Source organism: Hippopotamus amphibius, chromosome 17 (genome assembly GCF_030028045.1).
Source record: "Hippopotamus amphibius kiboko isolate mHipAmp2 chromosome 17, mHipAmp2.hap2, whole genome shotgun sequence".
NCBI classification, from domain to species: Eukaryota; Metazoa; Chordata; class Mammalia; order Artiodactyla; family Hippopotamidae; genus Hippopotamus; species Hippopotamus amphibius.
This window is the reverse complement of record NC_080202.1, coordinates 11,452,012-11,473,993: the sequence shown is the minus strand read 5'-3', so window position 1 is coordinate 11,473,993 and position 21,982 is coordinate 11,452,012. Positions and strand designations below refer to the sequence as shown.

Here is a 21,982-nt window from a genome sequence, read left to right as displayed (position 1 = left end):
GGAGCCTTATCCTCAGGGCTGTCCAGGCTGGGTGGGCGAGGGGGCTCCTCCTGTCCTCTGTCTCAGCCTCACCCCAATCCAGACTCTGGGCCCTTTGGTCAGCGGTGGGCTCCCCCTTCCTCGCAGCCAGCCTGCCTCCGGTCTCCTCATTTCAGTGTCCTCCCACCTCCCCCAGCTTATTTCCCCACCTGCTTTGTCTTCTTGTCCTGTCGTTCCTCATCCTGTTTCTTTCTCCTAGTCTGTCTGTCTTCGTCTTTCCAGACCCGAGCCATCCTGGCCTGAGCGGGGTCGGGCATTTAGTAGACCTGTCCTCTCCGAAATGACGTGAGTGTGTCCTTTCTTCAAGGTTCTCAGGGGGCCTGGGGTTCACCCAGCCCAGGGGTCTGCACGGCTGGGACAACTGGATATTCACGTGCAATAGACTGAAGCTGGATGCTTACCTCACACCATCTACAAAAATTAACACAAAATGAATCAAACAGTTAAAACTATAAAATTCTTAGAAGAAAACATAGGGGTAAATTTTCATAACCTTGAAATTTATAATGGTTTCTTAGATATGACACTAAAAGCACAAGCAACAAGACAAATAGATAAATTGGACTCCATCAAAATTTAAAACTTTTACAAAGGAGGCAAGAATATACAATGGAGAAAAGACGGTCTCTTCAGTAAGTGGTGTTGGGAAAGCTGGACAGCCGCACGCGAAACAATGAAGTTAGAACACACCCTCACACCATGCACAAAAATAAACTCAAAATGGCTTAAAGACTTATATATAAGACTTGACATTATAAAACCTCTAGAAGAGAACATAGGCAAAATGTTCTCTGACATAAATCACTGCGATGTTTTCTTAGGTCAGGCTCCCAAGTCAAAAGAAATAAAAGCAAAAATAAACAAACGGGACCTAATCAGACCTATAAGCTTTTGCACAGCAAAGGAAGCCATGAACAAAACAAAAAAGACAACCTATGGACTGGGAGAAAATGAAGTGACTGACAAAGGCTTAATCTCCAAAATATACAAACAGCTCATACAGTTCAATATCAAAAAAACAAACAACCCAATCAAAAAAATGAGCAGAAGACCTAAATAGAGATTTCTCCAACTAAGACATACAGATGGCCATCGGGCACATGAAAAGATGCTCAACACCACTAATCATTACAGAAATGCAAATCAAAACTTCAGTGAGGTATCATCTCACACCAGTCAGAAATGCCATTGTCAAAAAGTTTACAAACGGGAATTCCCTGGTGGTCCAGTGCTTAGGACTCCAAGGTTTCACTGCCAAGGGCCCAGGTTCAGTCCCTGGTGAGGGAACTAAGATCCTGCAAGCCTTGCAGCGAGGCCAAAAAAAAAAAAAGTCTACAAATGGCAAATGCTAGAGAGGGTGCGGAGAAAGGGAACCCTCCTACATTCTTGGTGGGAATGTAAATTGGTGCCACCACCATGGAAAACATTATGGAGGTCCTTAAAAAAAATAAAAATAGAGTTACCATTTGATCCAGCAATCCCACTCCTGGGCATGTATTCAGAAAAGATGAAAACTCTAATTTGAAAAAATACATGCACCCCAATGTTCATAGAAGTACTTTTACAATAGCTAGGACATGGAAACAACCTAAGTGTCCATCAACAGGTGAATGTATACAGAAGATGTTATACACACAAACACACACACACACACACACACACACACACACACACACACACACACACACACATAGTGGAATATTACTCAGCCATAAAAAGGAATGAAATAATGCCATTTGCAGCAACATGGATGGACCTAGAGATTGTCATACTAAGAGAAGTAAATCAGACAGAGACAAATATCATATGATATAACTTATATGTGAAATCTAAAAAAAATGATACAAATGAAATTATTTACAAAACAGAAACAGACTCACAGACACAGAAAACACACTTACGGTTACCAAAGGGGAAAGGGGAGGAGATGGATACATTAGGAGTTTGGGATCAATAGATACACACTACTATATATAAAATAGATAAACAACAAGGATCTACTGTATAGCACAGGGGACTATATTCAATATCTTATAATAACCTATAATAGAAAAGAATCTGAAAAAGAATATATATGTGTATGTGTATATATATATGAATAGATACATATGAATCACTTTGCTATACACTTGAAACTCACACATTGTAAATTAACTATACTACAATTTAAAAAATTAAAAACTTTAATGCATCAAAGGAACTATTAAGAGAGTAAAAAGACAACACATGGGATGGGAGAAAATATTTACAAGTCATATATCTGATAAGAGTCTAGTTTCCAGAAGACACAGGATAAGCAGGGTGGATCTTACTTTACTCCAAAATTTTTTGGAGAACACATTCTTTAAATGTTAAGACATAATAGCAGAGAATACAGAATTTACACAAAATTTTATCTACCGTGGGAGACATTAAGAACTTTGGAATGTGAAGTCAAGCATTTGCGGGGAAATGTGGGTTCGACTTCTTGCTCTCCTGCCAACAAGGGACATGTGCAGGAGAGTTTACAAAACCTGCAGGGCCCTGTGGACGGCAGGACCCAGAGGGCAGGCTGGTGGGGAGACCACAGATAGGGTCGGCCACCAGGAGGAAGCGTGGACCTTACTGGGTCTGCCTGTCACCACCACGTCTCTCAGCCTGGCATGGCACCTGGCTCCCAGCTCACGGAATTAGGCCTCTTTTGGTTGAAAGTAACAGCAGCTGATCTCAGAGTGGTTGTGCAAAAATGGGAAACTCTTGGCTCACGTGACTGGCCAGTTCAGGATAGCTGGTGTCAGGATGGCCGTACCAGGGGACACCACATCTTCATTCTTGGGACCCTGACAGGACCGCAGAAGGACCACGCTGATGTTCCCTTGTCCCAGCAACCTCAGCAGAGAGAGAACTTCTCTTTCTCCACAGTTGTGGCCAAAGTCCTGGGACAGAGTTTCATTGGAATGACTTGGGTCATACGCCCTGCCCTGGACGAATCACTGTAGCAGGGGAACAGAAGGCTCTGATTGGCCAGGCCTGGGTCCAGGCCAGGAGTGGGCATCCTGCTGAGTGAGCCAGAGAGGAGTGAAAAATGGCAGGAACAGGTGTTTTACATAATATGACACGTGTGTATTTATTGACATGTAAAAACGTTCATGACGTATTACTAACTGAAAAAAGAAGTTATAAATTGTGCCAACAGTTTTTTTAACTATAGGGAAAGTCACAACATTTGCAGTAAAATATTCACATTGGTCATCATTAGTGGCCAGGTTACGGGAAATTTTATCTCTTTTTGCTTATCTGTATTTTGAAAAAAATTTTTTTTTACAATAAATGTGTAGTACTTATTAAGAAGAAAGGAAAATAAAGGTGGTTTGGTTTTTTTTTTTTTTTTAAAACAAAACATTCTATTGTGAGAGTTTGCTTTTTCAAGTTTTGTTTTTAAGTTTGCCACAGGGCTGCAGGCTGGAATACGCAGTGGGTTTCCTGCTTGGGGAATTGTGTTTTTCCAGGTTGCCTGAGAGGCACTGGGAGTTTGGAACAAACAGGAGCTGCCCGTTTCTTGTGGAGTCCTGACCCTGGGCAGCCCCTGGACCGGAGTCACCACACCACCCTGGACGCTCCGCCCTACACGCCAGGCCTCAAGCCTGCCTATTTAATTTTACCCTTATTTGTGTGAGCACTTACGCAATGTTTATGTCGTGAGACTTTTCCTTATGGGTAAAAAATGTTTTTTCTTATATAAATGGGATTGTTGACATTATTTATAACTTGTTTTTCCATTTAGTAATATGTCTATCTTTATGCCAGTATCACACTATCTTGAAATTCTGTTGCTTTGTAGTAAATTTTGAAATTGAGAGTGTGAGATCCCCATTTTTCGTTTTCAAGATTGTTTTGGCTATGTAGGGTCCCTTGTCATTTCATACGAATTTTAGAATCAGTTTGCTAGTTCTTCAAAGAAGTGAGATGGGAATCTGATAGGGATGCCACTGAAACCATAGATCAGTTTGGGGACTTGAATCTATAGATCAGTTTGGGGACTATTGCCATCTTAACAGCAATAAGCCTTCTGGTCTATGAATATGGAATCTTTTAAAATCTATTTAGAGCTTTAATTTCTTTCAACATTTCATGGTTTTCACCCAATAAATTCTACACTCCTTTTGTTAAATTTACTCCTAAGTATTTTATTATTCTTTTTAAAAAAAATAAATTTATTTGTTTATTTATTGGCTATGTTGGGTCTTCATTGCTGCACATGGGCTTTCTCTAGTTGTGGTGAGCTGAGGCTACTCTTTGTTGGGGTGCGCGGGATCCTCATTGCTGTGGTTTCTCTTGTTGCGGTGCACAGGCTCTAGGCACGTGGGCTTCAGTAGTTGTGGCACATGGGTTCAACAGTTGTGGTGCACAGGCTTAGTTGCTCCTCAGCATGTGGGATCTTCCTGGAGCAGGGATCGAATCCATGTCCCCTGCATTGGCAGGCGGATTCTAAACCACAGCACCACCTAGGAAGTCCATTTTATTATTCTTGATACTGTTTTTTTTTTAATTGTTTCTTAATTTCATTTTCAAATTGTTCATTGCAAATATGTAGAAATACAGCTGATTTTATATATATATATATATATATATATATATATATATATATATATATATTTATCTTGTATTCTGCAACCTTCCTGAATTAATTTGTTAGTTCTAGCAGCTTTTGAGTGAATTATTTAGGATTTTCCATACATAAGATCATGTCATCTGCAAATAGAGATAGCTTTATTTCTTCCTTTCCAATCTGGAATTCTTTTATTTCTTTTTCTTGTCTAATTGCCCTGGCTAGAACCTCCAGTACAATGTTGAGTAGAAGTGGTGAGAGTGGACAGCCTTATGTTGCTCCTGATATCAAGAGGAAACCATCCAGAAACGTGGGTTGGGGGGATAAATCAGGAGCTTGGGGTTAACATACACACACTACTATATATAAGATAGATAACCAACAAGGACCTACTGTATAGCACAGTGAACTCTAGTCAATATTTTGTGATAACCCATATGAGAAAAGAATCAAAAAGAATAAATATATATATGTATAACTGAATCACTTTGCTGTACACCAGAAACACATTGTAAATCAACTATAATCCAATAAAATTAAAAACAAAAACAAAGAAAAAGAGGAAACCATCCAGTCCTTCACCAGTAAGTATGGTGTTAGTGGGTTTTTCATAGATGCCCTTTATCAGATGGAAGAAGACCTCTTCTATTCCTAGTGGTTGAGTGTTTTATAATGGAAGGGTGTTGGATTTTGTCAAATGCTTTTTCTGTGTCTTTTGATGATCCTGAGGTTTTTGTTTTTACTCTACTGATATGATGTATAGCATTAACTGATTTTCAGATGTTAAACCAACCTTGAGTTCCTGTGATAAATTCCACTTGCTCATGGTGTATAATTTTTTTTATATGATGTGGATTTGGTCTGCTACTATTTTGTTTATGATTTTGGGGGGGGGGGTGGTTACATACCGCATAGCTTACAGAATCTTAGTTCCTTGACCAGCAACTGAACCTGGGCCCTGGGTAGTGAAAGCACAGAGTCCTAACCACTGACTGCCAGGGAATTCCGTCCAGGATTTCTCAACCCATATTCATAAGAGCTATTAGCCTATAGTTTTCTTTTCTGGTGCTATCTTCACTATTTTTGTCACAGGGTAATACTGACCTCATAGAATGAGTTGGGAGGTATTCCTTCCTCTTTCACTTTTGGAATAGTTTGTGAAAAATTCTTTGGTATTAATTCTTCTTTAAATTTTGGTAGAATTCCACAGTGAAACCATCTGATCCTGGGCTTTTCGTTGTGAGTAGTGTTTGATTACTAATTCAATATCTTGTTGAAGACTTTCTATTTCTTCCTGAAGGTAGTTTGTATCTTTATAGGAATTTAATCATTTCAGCCAAGTTACCTAATTTATTGGCATACAGTTGTTCATAGTCATCCTCTATAATCCATTTTATTTCTGTAAGGTTGGTAGTAATAGTCTTTCTTTCATTTCTGATTCTAGCAATTTGAGTATTCTTTCTTATTTTCTTGGTCTCAATTCAGCTAAAGTTCATCAATTTTGTTTATCTTTTTAAAGACCCAGGATTTGATTTCATTGATTTTTCTCTATGTTTTTCTATTCTCTATTTCATTTATTTCCATTCCAGTCTTTATTCTGCTTTCTTTAGGCTTACTTTGCTCTTATTTTACCATTGTCTTAAGGTAGAAGTTAGGTTACTAATTTGAGATCATTCTTTTTTTTTAAATTAATTAATTTTTGTATTGGCTGTGTTGGGTCTTCTTTGCTGCACATGGGCTTTCTTTAGTCGCGGTGAGTGCGGGCTCCTCACTGTGGTGGCTTCTCTTGTTGTGGAACACAGGCTCTAGGTGCATGGGGTTCAGTAGTTGCAGCACATGGACTCAATAGTTGTGGTGCATGGGCTTAGTTGCTCTGCAGCATTTGGTAAGTTCCTGGGGCAGGGATCAAACCCATGTCCCCTGCACTGGCAGGCAGATTCTTTTTTTTTTTTTTTACTTAAACAACAAATTTATTTCCTCACAGTCCTGGAGGCTGGCAGTCTGAGGTCAAGGTGTCAGCAGGGCTGGTTTCCTCTGAGGTTTCTCTCCTTGGCTTGTAGATGCCTATGTCTTCCCCCTGTGTCTTCACAAGATCACCCCTCTGTGTGTGGGCAGGCAGATTCTTAACCACTGCACCACCTAGGAAGTCCTGAGACCATTCATCTTTTAATGTAGGTACTCACAGCTTAAAATTTCCTCTAAACATGGCTTTAGCTGCTCTTTGGTGTTTTGCATCTTCATTTTTATTCATTTCATTTTTTAATTTTCCTTTTGGTTTCTTCTTTGATCCATTGGTTACTTTTTTTTTTAATTTTAATTTTATTTATTTTTTGGCTGCATTGGGTCTTTGTTGCTGCATGCAGGCTTTCTATAGTTGCAGTGAGCAGGGGCTACTCTTCATTGTGGTGTGCCAGTTTCTCATTGTGGTGGCTTCTCTTGTTGCGCAACACAGGCTCTAGGTTCGCAGGCTTCAGTAGTTGTGGCACACGGGCTTAATTGCTCTGCGGCATGTGGGATCTTCCCAGACCAGGGATCAAACCTGCGTCCCCTGCATTGGCAGGCAGATTCTTAACCACTGTGCCACCAGGGAAGTCCTCCTCTGGTTATTTAGGAGTACGTTGTTTAATTTTCATGTATTTGTGAGTTTCCCAAATTCCTTTCAACAGAATAACAAAGAGACACATTTGTGCACATGCTCTAAGTTTTCTGCAGGATACATCCCTGGGTGTGAAATTGCTGGGTTAAAGGTAAATGTATTCAGCATTTGCTTAGATCTTGCAGAAAGGTTTCATCAGTTTGCACACCCACCAGCAATGTGTGAGAGATCTGGGAAGGTAGAATTTTCTAGTTTTTGTGAACTCCATGGATAAAACAATTGTTTTGATTTACATTTCAATTATAAATGAGAGTGCACATTTTTTCATATGTTCTTTGGCCAGTTGTATTGCTTTCTCTGGAATTTATATTGATGTAGAGTGTGAGGTAGGAACTGAACTCTACTATTTTGTTTTTGAAACCTGACCCAACATGCTCACAAGCTTTCCTCCCCTTTGCAATAGTTCTGGCTTTTGCATAGTCAAAGCTGTCCATCTGTCCCTTATGGCTCCCACCCTTGAGGTCATGCTGTTTGACAGTGCCTCTGTTGGGCAGAGCTCTTTATGCCTGGCTAACCTGGGCCTCTCTTGGTCAGGGCCTGACTGAAGTTCTTATCAGAGGCTTTTCTTATTTAAGGGGCAGCCCAGGGCCAGCTCCTTCAGAATAGAGACAGAAATGGGATGGCTGTTTATAAAAGGATGATGGACCTGTCAGCTTTGTGACTGACATGTCTAGGACCCACATGTATCCACTTTTTTTCTTTTCAAAATTTTTATTATTTTGGGACCTCCCTGGCGGTCTAGTGGTTAAGACTCCACACTTCCACCACGGGGAGTGTGATTTCAACCCCTGGTCAGGAAACGAGGATCCCATATGCCACCTGGTGCAGCCAAAAATAAATAAATAAAATTTTATTGTTTTATTTATTTTTAAGAACTTTTATTGAGATACAATTGACATACAATAAACTGCATATATTTAAAGTGTACAATTTGATATTTTTTTCTTATTAGTAATGTGTATATGGTAATTCCTGTTTTATTTGTTTTTAATCTTCATTTATTCCTTTCTGTTATCTTGCCTACGTTTATTTTACTTTTTGATTTCTAACTTCTTGACATGAACACTTAATTTAATTTTGCTTCCTTTATGTTAATAAAAATTCACTTACAGTTATGATTTTCCTTGATTAAAACTTTGACCACCCTCCACATACACAATTTCTATATTTTTTCACTGTCATTAACTTCAAAATAGTAGCTGCCATTTGGATTCTCTTTTTTCACCAGAGGCTGACCTAGGGTAGTTCCCTTCCCTTCGGTTTCCTTTTTCTGGTGACTAGACTTCTAAACCTTTTGTTAACAACATCTGGTCTTATGGCATGTGATTTTGCTTTAAGTTTTTTATTGAGATACAATTCACAGAACATAAAATTAACCATTTAAAAGTCAAGCACAGGACTTCCCTGGTGGTGCAGTGGTTGAGAATCCACCTGCCAATGCAGGGGAAATGGGTTCGAGCCCTGGTCCGGGAAGATCCCACACGCCACGGAGCAACTAAGCCCGTGTGCCACAACTACCGAAGCCCATGTGCCTGAAGCTCTTGCTCTACAACAGGAGAAGCCACCACAATGAGAAGCCCTTGCCCCTCAACGAAGAGTAGCCCCTGCTTGCCTCAACTAGAGAAAGCCTGTGCACAGCAACGAAGACCCAACACAGCCAATAAGTTAATTAATTAAAAAATAATAAATGAATGCACTTAAAGAGTGTGATTGTGGCCAAACATGCTGGGAGCACCCCCCCCAAGACTATGGGGGCACCTTCCTGGGATCCCCAGCAATAGACATGGTCGCATTTAAAAAATAAATAAAAAAAGTCAAGCACAGTTCACTGTTATATTTACCATGTTATGCAACTATCTCCATTATCTAATTCCAGAGTATTTCCATCACCCAATTTCTGTTTTTAAACTATTTCTTGAGAAACCCACTCACATTAAGTAAGAAGGGGAATACTCTTACAGAAATGAAGTGGAGGAAAAACAGCTGGATTTCAGAGGAAAAAGAAAGTACCAGGAAGCTACTCTAGGGTTGGGACTCTCTGATTGACCTCCTTCTTTTCATCTACTCCAATATCTACTCTGTAAACTGTAGTTTCCTTCACTTGAACATGGCTCAACCAGCCCCAATTTTATATAACTCTTTAGATCAATTGGGTTGCCACAGTTTTCATGTCCTAAAATCTGTATTTCCTAAAGGATCTGATTGCTGTAACTTGGCTCAGGTGTTCACTCCTGGTCCAATCACCTGTTGGGCTATAAAGGTAGCAGAATGGTTATCTGCTTACCCCCACAGCTGGGCTAGGAATGGGGTCAGGTTCCCTTAAAAAGATTATATGGGAAGAGATGCAATGTCCAGCATATCTAATACAATGGCCTTAAATAGGATCCATTTTTAGGAGTCATCCACGAGTACTGGAAAAGGCCTTCTCTATGGGCACAACCTGCATAGACACACACAAGCACAGGTACACACCCACACTCACTTAAGAACAGATCAGTGCTATTAACTGCTGTTAAGACTCTCTTGAACAGAGAGATGGTGGGTGACTGTGTTGTGGTCTAGCCAGCCTGTTAGTGCCTTGAAGTGAAGTTGGGTGGAGCTGTCCCTGTAGGAACTGGACATTTCCACTGGCCACCAGCCTGGGAAGAACTGGACCTGAGAGACAGAGTGAGAACTTGACTTGGAGCAGGGACCAGTGTAAGGTGCTTTATTTATTTACATTAAAATTTATTTTATTGAAATATAGTTGATTTACAATGTTAATTTCTACTGTATGGCAAAGTGATTCAGTTACACACGTCCACACACGTGTGTGTGTGTGTGTGTATTCTTTTTCATATTCTCCATTATGATTTTTCACAGGACACTGAATATAGTTCCTGTGCTATACAGCAAGACCTTGTCGTTTATCCATTCTACATATAAGAGTTCACATCTGCTAACCCCAAACGCTCAGTCCATCCTGGTATAAGGTGCTTTAGACAGGGAAAGGCAGCTCCTGTTCCTTCCACGGGGAGGAAGCACATCATCCCTTTGACTGATGACAAGAGCTAGCCAGCCACCTGTGGTAGGTTTGGCTGCGCTGTGGCTCCTGCCTGTTCTGCCTTGACCATCTGACAGGCCTTGATGGGCTGCCCAGCCCAGCCCTGGCTGCGTCATGGGGAGTGAGGGGAAGGCCTATGTTCGTACCCAGCCTGCAGGGCAAGGCCCACAGGCCAGCATGACGTGGTCCACCCGGAAGGGGACCCTCGGGGACAGGAGGCAGGCCTGGGAGGGTCAACAGCCCTCCTTCTCAGGAGGTTCTCTCTCCATGGCCAGTTTCAGTGAAGGGGAACTGTGTCATGAAAGCTTCCTTACAACTCTGCTGTTCATTTTTTTCCAAATAACCTGCTGGTAAATGAGAAAGATGTCACCCACCTCCCGTTACAATTGTTTGTTTAATACTCCACACATTTCTAGCAATGTCTGCCTTATGTAATTTCTGGTGGGATTTGGTACAGAAAAAGTTTTAATTGCAAATTATACTCTTTATCCACAGAAAATATTGATACATAAAACATTTGGTCCAGTTTAATGTTTTTTGTCTTGAATTGCATTGCCTAATACTAAATGACCCTGATTTTTTTTCTTTTTTTCTTTTTGTTGTTGTTTGTTTTTTTGGCCGCTCCAGGCAGCTTGCAGGATCTTAGTTCCCTGACCAGGAACTGAAGCCACACTCTTGGCAGTGAAAGCACAGAGTCCTAACCACTGGACCGCCAGGGAATTCCCTGGTCCCGATTTTCTGTTCGCATCTACTTGATATACTTGTGCTCATTCTCTTCCACGTAAACTTTTTGTTTTTAGGTCGATTGCTTTTGGATACTTCTCTCCACTTCTGTACGGGAAACGTCTACGCCCGCTAATGCATGAGGGGCAGCCTGCCCAGCCGGGTAGCTGAGTGGTCGAGCAGGTGTGCTGGTGGGGATCTCCCGGCACACCTCCTGCCCAGCTGCCAGAGATGCTGTGCTGCTCAGCAGTTCTGGGCTGACAACCTGTGAACTCATGGGTCCCCCAAGTAGCTTTGTAAATATGAAGTTAAATCATGGCTAGAAAACATCAATTAACAACTTAGGGAAGCATCACATGAATAGCCACAGTGAGAGGCTCTCACCGCTGGGGAGTCAGTGGTGGGCAGCGGTTAGGTTGGAAAGGAGAGAAGAACCATCACCTGGTTCTTCACCTTCACCTTTGTGAAAGCCCAAGAGGGAAGCAGAGTAGGGGAGAGAGAGGGAAGGGAGGGGAGAGACAGACAGACTGACCTGGAATCTAGCTTTGCCTGAAGCCAGATGCAACTCGGACTTTTTCAGTTTTGTGAGGCAATAAATTCTCTTTTTAAATTAAGTTAGTTTGCAGTGGGTTTAACTTGCAACTGAAGAAATCCCAGTGAATCCAGCACAGCGCCTCCAACGTTAGTCTGGAAACTCACTGCGCCTGAGCACAGTTCCGCACCAAGAATCCCTAGAGAGGAGAAGAATAACGCCGCGAAGGCTGCAGCTTAATGCCCTCTGCAGTGCGACTGGACACTGCCGGAGGCCTCTTTGATTTTAGTTCAGGAATTTTTATGTAATCGTTTTTTTGAACTATTGGAGCATAAATTTGGGTCAGAATTGCTTTCAGCTCTAAGAGACAGCGCAACAACAAACATATTCTCTCTCTCTCACACACACATCGCCCCCCACACACACGTAGGCACGCATGTCTGGAGGTTGGTGGTTCTAAGACTCATTCAGTGCCCGGGGTAATTAAGGGGTCAGGCTCTTCCTTCTGCTCCTGTTTCTGCCCTGTGGGAGCAAGATCGCTGTGGGAGGGCCAAGCACGGTGCTCTCTCACTGCAGTCACAGGGAACAAGTGGAGGCTGGGGCAAAATCCCTTCTCCAAAGCCTCCCAGCAGGCTTCAGCTGAATTCTCTTTAGCTAGAACTGGGTCACACAGGCACCCTGACTGCGGGAGGGGCTGGGAAAGTGAACATTCAGTAAATAGAAATGAGATCACTTAGAGGGATTTAAACCAATCATGACTTTCCTCAGGAGCAAGTGGAAGGTCCTACCTTTCTTGAGATTAAAGTATTTCCAATCGCCACCTGCAAAAAAACTGGATTCTGTTAGCAGGGAAAGGGCTGTGAGTAAGGGTCAGGGTCCACCATAGAGGGCACACAGGGCCATGTGTACATTTGGCTTCAATCGGGATTGATTTTTTTTTAATAGAAATTACCATTTTAATTAAAATGCAGACTAGAGAACTTAGCATATGACAAGGAAACACTGGGGACTTAAAATCCTTGAAAACATCAGAATTTAAAGCAGGAGCCTGGGTTTTTAACCGGGTGGTTTACAGGAAGCCCCGACACCTAACATACTGCTGATTGGTGGAGTGATTTTGTTGAATAAATGAGAGCATGCTTGCCACGGTGACAGCTTTGGGGCTGGTCAGGAGAACTGAGCTGGTCTGACTCTGCCACCACTTCCTGTGTGATTTCAAGCTGACCTCTCACAGCCTCTAGTTGTTTCTCAAATGAGGAGGCTTGGTCAGTTGAACTGTGTTTCCCTTCCATTCTAAGAGACTTGAGTTCAAATTGCTTTTGACCTCTGTGACCTTCTGTTGTTTATTCGTGGGTTAATCTCAGCAGGTTCGCTTTCCAACCAAGCTAAGGCAGTCCGTCAAAGCAGCTCAGATGGACAGAGCACAACACAGCCAGCCTCTGCAGGCAGACTTCTCAGAGTAAAGGCCCAATAAATAAATGTTGGTCAGGCAACACTGTGAGACAGGAAAGGGCGACAGTGTCGCCAACAGGCCTTAGAGGGAGACTCGGTGGCTGCGCAGGCCTTAGGAACACCCAGTTCTGCTGAGCTGCACGCTGACCCCATTTTCTCTCCGGCCTCAGGGATGAGGGCCGAGGCTGGGTCCTGGGTCCTGGCGCCGGATTCCTCGGATGGCAGTCTGGGGGCTCTAGGAGGATGTGTCAGATGCTTTCAGGCTGGAACAGATGGGCCTCGAAGGCTGGTTAAGTCCAGCCCCCTCCAAAGTCTCTCTTCTCTAAATCACGAGATAGCCCTCAGCACCAGGAAAGTGGTGGAGAAGGGGGCAAACCAGCGACAGGAGGGAGGAAGCGCGAGACCCCAGGATGGGTGGATGTTGGCCTCGTGTTTAGTCAGAAGCAGGTCCAGAGGCAGGCAAGGAGGAAACCGGGCCCTGGCAGGGCAGCAGCCCCGTGATTGGACCCCCACCTTCCTCTCTCAGCTGGCTGCATGCACGCCCTGTGAGCTACAAGAGGTGAGGAGTGCCTGGGATGCAGCTGGGATGCGTGGCTGGAGAGGAGGTGACTGGGGGGACAGCATATGTGCAAAGCAGCCGTGTGGAGGGACAGGTCCAGGGAGCAGGGGCTAAGCATAAGCTCCCAGAGCATAGATCTGAGGGGAGGGATGTCTCCTGCAGGGCTGCAGACAAGGCAGGAGGTGCAGCTGGAAGGGGTATCGGAGCTAAGAATCTTTCAGACTTCTTTCTACCCCAACGCCTTAGGACTCCAGAAATGCCATCAGTATGGACTTGGTAGAAACGCCAGGTATCATCTTCATGAGAGAGGCAGAAGGAGGGGAAGGAGGGGAAAAAAAGAAAAGCCCACACACAAGTATACCTTTTTATATAGAATTTGTACAATATATTTCTCTTCATTTGCATATTTTACCCACACCTTAACATCCTTTTTACAGGCTGAACTTACTCAGCTGATATAATCAAAATTCTTCCTTTCAACCAAATAAGAAAAATTCAAAATCGTAAACCCGTAAGAAAACAAATTAAAAACGATGAAAATAAGTCACTCCTCGTTAGGAACAGCGTCTGTCTGTACAATATACATGGTTTGGAACAGATTTCTTTATAGATTAGGCACATGTTTCCACAACACCTTCATTCCTGCCAGTTTTATCTCATTCCAGGCAGTCCCGCCTCCTAAGAAGGATCAGAGGGATGTTGGTCTTGATGGAAATCGCTCTTTCGGATGCTGCTGGCCTGACCAGTGGAGCAGGGCCTGGCTCAGCAGCGACACCCAGTGGCTGGAAGCAGAGGCAGGTGGGACGCAGGGGTGCTGGGCTGGGCAGGGCCCTGCCAGGAGAGAGCAGCAGTTGTGTGTGGAGGGGAAACTGAGGCTTATTCTACGCAAACTGAACAGAGAGAGACCATAATAGCAAGGGCGGTGTATAGAGAGAAGCTATGAGGAGTCCAGTGTTTATTTACAGTTTACCTTCCTAGTGGAAGGATGGGGAGCAGAGCTGGTGGCTGCTGCCACGACGGGTGTGCCCTCTGCCCTGCTGTCAGTCTGAGGCACGGAGGAGCGTGGGGGGCACGGCGAGGGTACGCAGCGAGTGCGCCATCTCCGTGTCGACCTTCTGGGCAGCCTGTTCGCGAGCCTGAGCCCGCGGCACGGACCTCTCCTCCCAAGCCGGGGCTTCTCTGTGATTTCCCTCCTCACTGCGAGACCCACCCCGGTCCGGGTGGTATGGCGTGTGGACCCTTCTCTGGGGATGCAGGCAGAGCAAAAGACGAGAAAGGGGTTTCTACTAAGCCAGCAGAGCCCGGCTACTCATACCCCAACACTGTGGGACACCGAGCCAGGCCCGCGCCTTGCCGACGTCAGGACGATGGGCTTTAGGTCACAGAGCTTCAGGACCTGTCCTGTTTGTTTCTGTCTCCTTTGAATTCTTCCTTCCGTTATGGCTCCACACGCAGCTTGGGGCTGGGCTGAGAATCCAATTCTAGGGCTGCAGAAGGTCACTGCACCTCGGCCTCCTAACCCAGAAGGCCCAAGTGCTCCTGCAGTAAGGTGTTCCTGGGACCTGCAGTCTTGGGCCCTGTGGAGGGGGCTTCCGAGGCCACAGCAGTGCTGATCTGCTCAACTTGGCCTTGGCTATGATGAGCCTCCCTTGGGTTTGGCCCTGTGTGGGGGGACATGCTCGGGCCCAGACCCCCGCCCTCCAATGGCAGCTGTGGCTCTAACATTCTTCAAGCAACGAGTCCCACTGAGGCTTGTCTACGGCCCATGTGCCAACCTGGCCTCACGCTCCAAAGCATGGCTTTGGAAAGAGAATAATAATCAGCACGTCAGGGCAAGTCTACAACCATGAACAGAAAAGTGGAAAACAGCATCCATGAGAACTACTGCAGTTATTGCCAGACAAGTGACAGCCAAATAACCACGGAGAGTCCCAGGGGTGGACGTGATGGATTACCACGACTGTGGAGCAGAAACGCAAGCATGTGGGTTTTTCTGTCTGTTTGTTTTTACTTCTAAAACAAGATCTCCTCTGATAACACGTCAAGTCTTTAGGTACAGAAGCCAGAGAGTATTCTTCAAGTTCTGCTACTGTCACACAAACCAGTCTGTCCCGAGTGACCGATCCACTGGTCATGCCCCCAAGGCGCTCTCAAGGGAGTCAGTGTGGTTCTTTCTAAGAACATGAGGTGGAAACTGAAATGTGTCAGAACGACAACGAAAACCACATGGCTGTGCTGGGAGCAGTGCAGGGGTGGACTCGCCTGGCGGCCAGCTGGCTGTTCCCAAGGGCACTTGTCCTCACCAAGGATTTCTCTGGGATGGCCGAGGCTACGCAGGGGACCAGCGCAGCAGCGGGCCCCGTGCTGAATGGTGGGGACCAGGTGGTGGTCCGGGGGGCTCTCACTGGTTTTGGTTTGGATGACCCAGTCTCAGGAAGCAAAGGCAAAAGAGGAGCTCCCAGGCCGGGCTACTGCTGCAGGTCCTGCTGAGAAAGGCCGCCCTGGGCACACCCTGTCTTCCCCTGAAGGGCAAGTGCAGGCAGTTCTATCTCAATGGAGACAGAGCCCTTTCCAGAGCGGCTGCGGCCAGGTCTTCCTGGGGCTGCGGCTTCTGCAGGGACAGACCCTGGAGGAGGCTGGCCTCTGAACACCCTTCTCAAGGGCCTGCTGCCTACCCTTTCTGAATAATTTCACACTGCTCTGCTTATCCTCACATGCTATGGTACGTGCAGTGCCTCGCCTGTAACATGGGACGTTCTTGGAGACGTGGCTGCTTGGCATTCTAGTTGGGGTGGAAAGGGGAGTTCAAGGATAGCCAGGCACCGATGCCACAGGAATCCTCCCGAATGAGTTCAGGCACCTGCTCTGAGATCCTCGTGGACAGATTAGCTAGTTCCACGCACACCATACCAAGGGCTAACACTCAACATTCCAGAGGCGGGTGGCCTTGTTTGGGTAGTTGATGGCCAGGCTGATAGCAGCGATGTTCTGCAGAGCCTGTGGAGGGAGAAAGAGTCATCACCAATGCCAAGAACCAGTCACCTGCTGGGTCACTAAGTGCTGAAAGAACAAGACCCTCAGCTGAGAACTTGAGGGGGGCAGGGGAGAGGCAGATGCGAGCCAGACGTGGATCCCCTCCCCTGGGGGACCACAGTCTAGAGTGAAAGACAAAGCTCTCGAGACCACACGGAAACGCCAAATGTAGGTAGAATCATCACAGCCCTGAGAGAGGAGCAGGTGCGACGCTGGGGGCTCAGAGGACACATCTGTAGGGGGTGTGGGAAAGCTCTTCAGGGAGTGGGGACAGCAGCACACGGTGCAGAAGGGAAGAAGCCAACAGCCACTGGTGGGGCCCCCGGAAGCAACGCTAGGAAGGAAGACACCCTGGAGCCAGGCCGAGGCTGGTCTCCAAGACAAGGCAGCAGGAGCCGGGGTGGCTGGGGGAGGAAGAGGTGCAGGCAGGGAGAAAAGGCAGAGAGCACTGGTCCCGCAAAGTGGACAGGCTGTAGGGGGGGTCAGAAGGAGGGTTCGGAGACTGGACACAAGGGCAGGCCAGAGGGAGGAGCCCACAGGAATACTCAATGTCAAGCTTTTGGTTTCAAAATGGTCAAATGTCAAGATTTCTTTGTGTGTTGTGACCCCATGGGTGGTGGTGGCAATGCTGGCAGGCATCTGTTAGGAGGTGAGGGAGTTTTCACCCTACCTACGAGTCTCAGGACAATTCACAGCCCTGCGTGGTGGATGGGGGGACGCCCGCTTCTAAGCAGGCACTCTGACCCTTTCTTGTAGGAGGACCACAGGTTCACTGAGAAAATCTGCCAGGAACAGAGTGCAGGGCTCTGCTGGTGAGTCCCAGCTGGAGGCCCCCTCAAGTGAGACCTAGGGCAAATCTCTCCCTTCTCTGAGCCTCAGTGTCCCCATCCGTCCACTGTGGACACAGACCACATGCTCTACGATATTGACGGAGTCTGTAAGCCTGAGGTTCTCAAACTGTAGTCTGGGGCTGGGGGTTCCCCAGACCATTTCAGGGCCTCTACAGCGTGAAAACCATTTTCACAATAACACCAAGACATTATTTTGCTTTTTTCACTTTCACACTCTCACGAGTATGCAGTGGCGTTTTCTGGAGGCTACTGTGTGATGATACAACCACTGAAAGCAGAATCAGATCTGCGAACAATCCAGCTGTCTTCTATGAAGGCAGACATTAAAGAGATCTGCAAAAACGGAACACAACACTACCCTTCTCAAAAATTATTTTGTTTTGAAAAATACAGTTTTTTTTTCACAACTGTAATGTTAAATAGAATGAGATTATTATTTTAAAAAGTAAATGGATAAATAAGTGTTTAACATTTTAATTTCTAAGTTTAAAATCTAATTTAATTTCTAACAGTATATATCAACATATATAATGCACATGAACAAAAGCTTTTGCAGATCCTCAATAACTGAAAAGTGTAAAGCGGCCCTGAGACCCAACAGCTGTCAGAGAGGAATTCTCCAACCAGGGAAGAAAGTTACATCCAAAAATATCTGAAATCTAACTCTACGGAAACTTCAGGGATCGGCCAAACTATAAATTTAAGGCACTGGTTGTTTTGGTTTAAAAGACACAAATTCTTGCTAGTGTCTACTGACCACACAGTTTAATGTGAGCGACACTGATGAATGGGGCTCGGCTGCTCTCTGCAACACCAGCAGGAAGTGGCTGACTCGGAAGAGAGCTGCATGTAAACCCAGGGTGGAGTCTGCACTGGTGCCGCTGGGTGGGGGGACGACACACGGCCGCCACAGGGAGGAGGGGCGTACCTGTGCCGCACAGCGGAGAAGGTGGTCGTTGGTGGTTAAGGCCAGCAGGTAATCCTGCAGCAGGCCGAGCTCCTGCGGAGAGAGCAGGGTGCAGCTGTCAGAGGCCACCTGCTGGGGACGCCCACCCACGCCCCACAACCACAGAAGCTTCGGGTAGGACCCTGCTGCCCACTCCACCGGCACCTCACTGCCTGCTTTCCTTGGGAGACACGCAAGGAGCGGGACGAAGGGGCAGCCAGGTATCCTGACTCACCCGCGGTCTCCTCACTATAAAACGAGGGGTTAAGCTAAGAGCTCTGAAAGGCCCTTTCATTTCTCACGGTCAATGAGGTCAATGAGTCTACTGTGCTGAGGGGAGGGAAAAGAGGAAGAAGAAAGAACCCGTTGGTTTATTTTCCCAAACTCACTGCTGTCAAGGGTCAATCCAGGGCAGTTTCCCCCTCTGGCATCAGGCCTGAACAAACAGGCAATCTCAGGGCGGACCCAGCTTCCTGGAGTGGGAGAGGGGAGCCCCAGGCCCCAGGCCACACCTGTCTCCCTGTGCAGCTCTGCTGGGACCCCCAGGACACCCCCAGGCTCGCCGGGGGCTGTTATCTGAGGCCCAGCCCTGGCCCCGGGCAGCAGAGGCAGCAGAAGCACAGAACCTGGCGGGGAGGCAGGACAGGCCCTCACCTGGGCACGGTTCTCAGTGACAAAGAAGAGCTCAGTGAGGGCGCGATGCAGGGGCAGGAGGAGGCCAGGCTGTGTCACGTCCTCGGACAGGCTGTACTCCATCTGGGTGAAGAGCTGCCACAAGGGCTTCAACAGCGTGAGGTCACAGAGGTCGCTGTGGGAGGAGGGGTTTGCTTTGCTGGGATCACGCCCAGCAGACATCAGACAGACAGAGGGTAGCTGCTGAGAACTGCAGCTGTGATGCTCCCCCTACCCCCCAGCTAGTAAAGTCGGGACAAGACAGCTCCAGTCATTGCCCCTTCGCACCCACCACAAAACAGCCCCAAATATTCACCAATGGCAAGTAAAAAAAGAGGCAGAATCTCAACTTGAAATCAGGACTCTGGGGAAAAAGGAGACCCTCAAGCACATTCATGTGACTCAACTGTGCATCTTTAAAAACGGTTGTTAAGAAGAGCTTCCAACGACAGGGGAAAAATCTCAAGATAAATGCTAAGTGGAAAAGAGCAAGAAACGCAATATAAAATGTAAAAATTTTAAAATGGCATATATAGCATTGTGTGACCATATTAAGACCAACAGTAAATAAACATACCAAAAATGTTATCAGTGGCTGTCCCTGTCAGTTTTCTAGATTTTCTACAATGCTCATTGCTTTAGTTATCAGAAAGAAAAAAAAAACTGATTTGAAAGATAATGGCAACCACTGTTATGATCTTAGACTCATAAAACAAGAAATACGCTTATAAAAAGTTGCTCAGGTCAGAAATCTTTCTAAGTAAAGCAGAATCTTTTTCACTGGACAGACCCCTGTTAAGACTGCACTGATTTTTTTTTTTTTTTACTCAGAAGGAGGTTGTACTTTAACATCCTTCAGAGGAGAAATATTATGATTCTGGGACTTACTACATGATTTTATACATTTATAAAATTTTGCTTTTTCTCTTTAATAGATGATTTTAAAGAATTCTGTACATTTAAGTGTAATCTTGGAGCCAATCACTTTCTCTTAGAGGAATAAGTCTTCATAAAGTAAACCAATGGGAAAATGTGCTTTGATTTAAAGAGACAGCTTTACAGCTGAGTTTTCAGGAAAGTACTAGAGTGGGAAGCAAACTGCACCTGAGTGGCTCATGCCTGTGGCAGAACTGAGGCAGTTCTTCTGCTGGCCACCCGTTCCCTGGGGGCTGCCCTTCCCCTCTGCCCCCTCCAGTCTCGGCCCCTGGGACCGAGGGGCTGCGGGAGGGTCCCCACCGGAAGGAGGGTCGGCGATGGCCAGCACACTGCAGGAATGCATCCACAATGCAGCCAGGAAGGGCCCTCCAGTCTGAAGACAGTAGAGATGGGACATGTTTCATACACATCACTCAACCAGACAGTTCTGACCGGAAGCCGCGCTCACAAGAACAGAACTAAGCCCCGTGGGCCAAGTGGCCCCTGATATCTGCGTATGAAGACACAGTGGTGGCAGCAATCACGCCCGGCTTTCCCTCTCTCCCTCCCTCCTGCCAGCCTGTACATAGACTGACTACACGAGTCATCACTTTCTCTTCCCTGACTTGGAGAGTCCTTTATTTTTTGAATAACAGCTCTATATTACACAAGATGACACCCCGTTACTTTGAATACCATCACTCCACTCTGACCAGCATTCTGTGAGTCTGGGTGCCTTAAAGATGCTGGAAAAGGGTGGGGCTCTGAGCAAGGAGGGTGGGGGCTGAGTGCACGGATGATGTGCGTGGCACAGTCACCAACACCTTCCCTCTGAGACAATTATGTCTTCAATCCCCAGTTCCATTCAACACTCTACTGGAGGTCCCAGCTAGTGCAAAATGGAAAAAGCGAAAAGTTTCTATGGAGAGGAAGAAATAAAGCTTACTATTTGTAGATAACATGACTTTGCACTGAATAATCTGCACATATACTTAGAATTAACAAATAGAGCAAGGTCGCTGGACACAAGGGCAATACATAAAAAGTAATTACATATCAGCAGAAACAATGAAAAAGAAACAAATTTAATTACCAATTACAATTGCATCAAAAACATTAAATACCTAGGAGTAAATCTAACAAAATGCTGTGCAAGTCCTCTAGGTAGAAAACTACAAAACATTACTAAGACTTACACAATGGAGGACTATGTTTTAGAGAACTCAATGTTCTAAAGGCCTTGATTTTTTTCAGATTGCTCTAAAGAGTCAAAATCCCATCAGGTGAGAGGAGTGCACATGTGTGTATAGAGAAAAACAAACTAATCAGGAACAAGACAAGGATGTTCACTCTTGCCGCTTCTATTCAACATAGTACTGGAAGTCCTAGCCTGAGCAATTAGGCAAGAAAAAGAATTAAGAGGTACCTACATTGGAAATCAAGAAGTAAAATTGTCTGTTTACATATGCCATGATATCATACACAGAAAATCCTAAAGACTCCACCAAAAAACTGTTAGAACTAATAAACACATTCAGTAAAGTTACAGGATATGAAATCAATAAAGAAGAATCAATTGCATTTCTATACACTAACAATGAACTATCAGGAAGAGGAATTAAGAAAACAATCCCATTTACAATAGGATCCAAGAAATAAAATACTTAGGAATAAATTTAACAAAGGAAATGAAAGATCTACACTGAAAACTATAAAACACTGATGAAAGAAACTGAAGACAAAAATAAATGGACAGATATTCTGTGTTCATGGATTGGAAGAATTAATACTGTTAAAATGTTCATAGTATTCAAAGCAATCTACAGTAATCCCTACCAAATTTGGCATGTTCCACAGAAACAGAAAAAACAATCCTAAAATTTATATGGAACTACGAAAGTACCCAAATAGCCAAAGCAATCTTGAGAAAGAAGAACAAAGCTGGAGGCATCACATTCCCTGATTTTTAAACT

General features: G+C 45.2%; 1 protein-coding gene across 3 annotated transcripts in view; it reads right to left on the bottom strand.

The window, feature by feature from the left end:
* Positions 1 to 13,942: 13,942 nt before the first annotated feature.
* Positions 13,943 to 21,982, bottom strand: part of ZZEF1 (zinc finger ZZ-type and EF-hand domain containing 1) — a 108,978-nt gene continuing 100,938 nt past the window's right edge. For all 3 annotated transcript variants that reach the window (XM_057714160.1, XM_057714161.1, XM_057714162.1), the window contains 3 exons: positions 19,077 to 19,230; positions 18,405 to 18,476; positions 13,943 to 16,589 (listed from right to left, as the gene is read on the bottom strand). In XM_057714160.1, the coding sequence (XP_057570143.1) occupies positions 16,509 to 16,589; positions 18,405 to 18,476; positions 19,077 to 19,230 (307 nt within the window). In that variant the 3' untranslated portion in view covers positions 13,943 to 16,508. The remainder of the gene's footprint in view (positions 16,590 to 18,404; positions 18,477 to 19,076; positions 19,231 to 21,982) is intronic.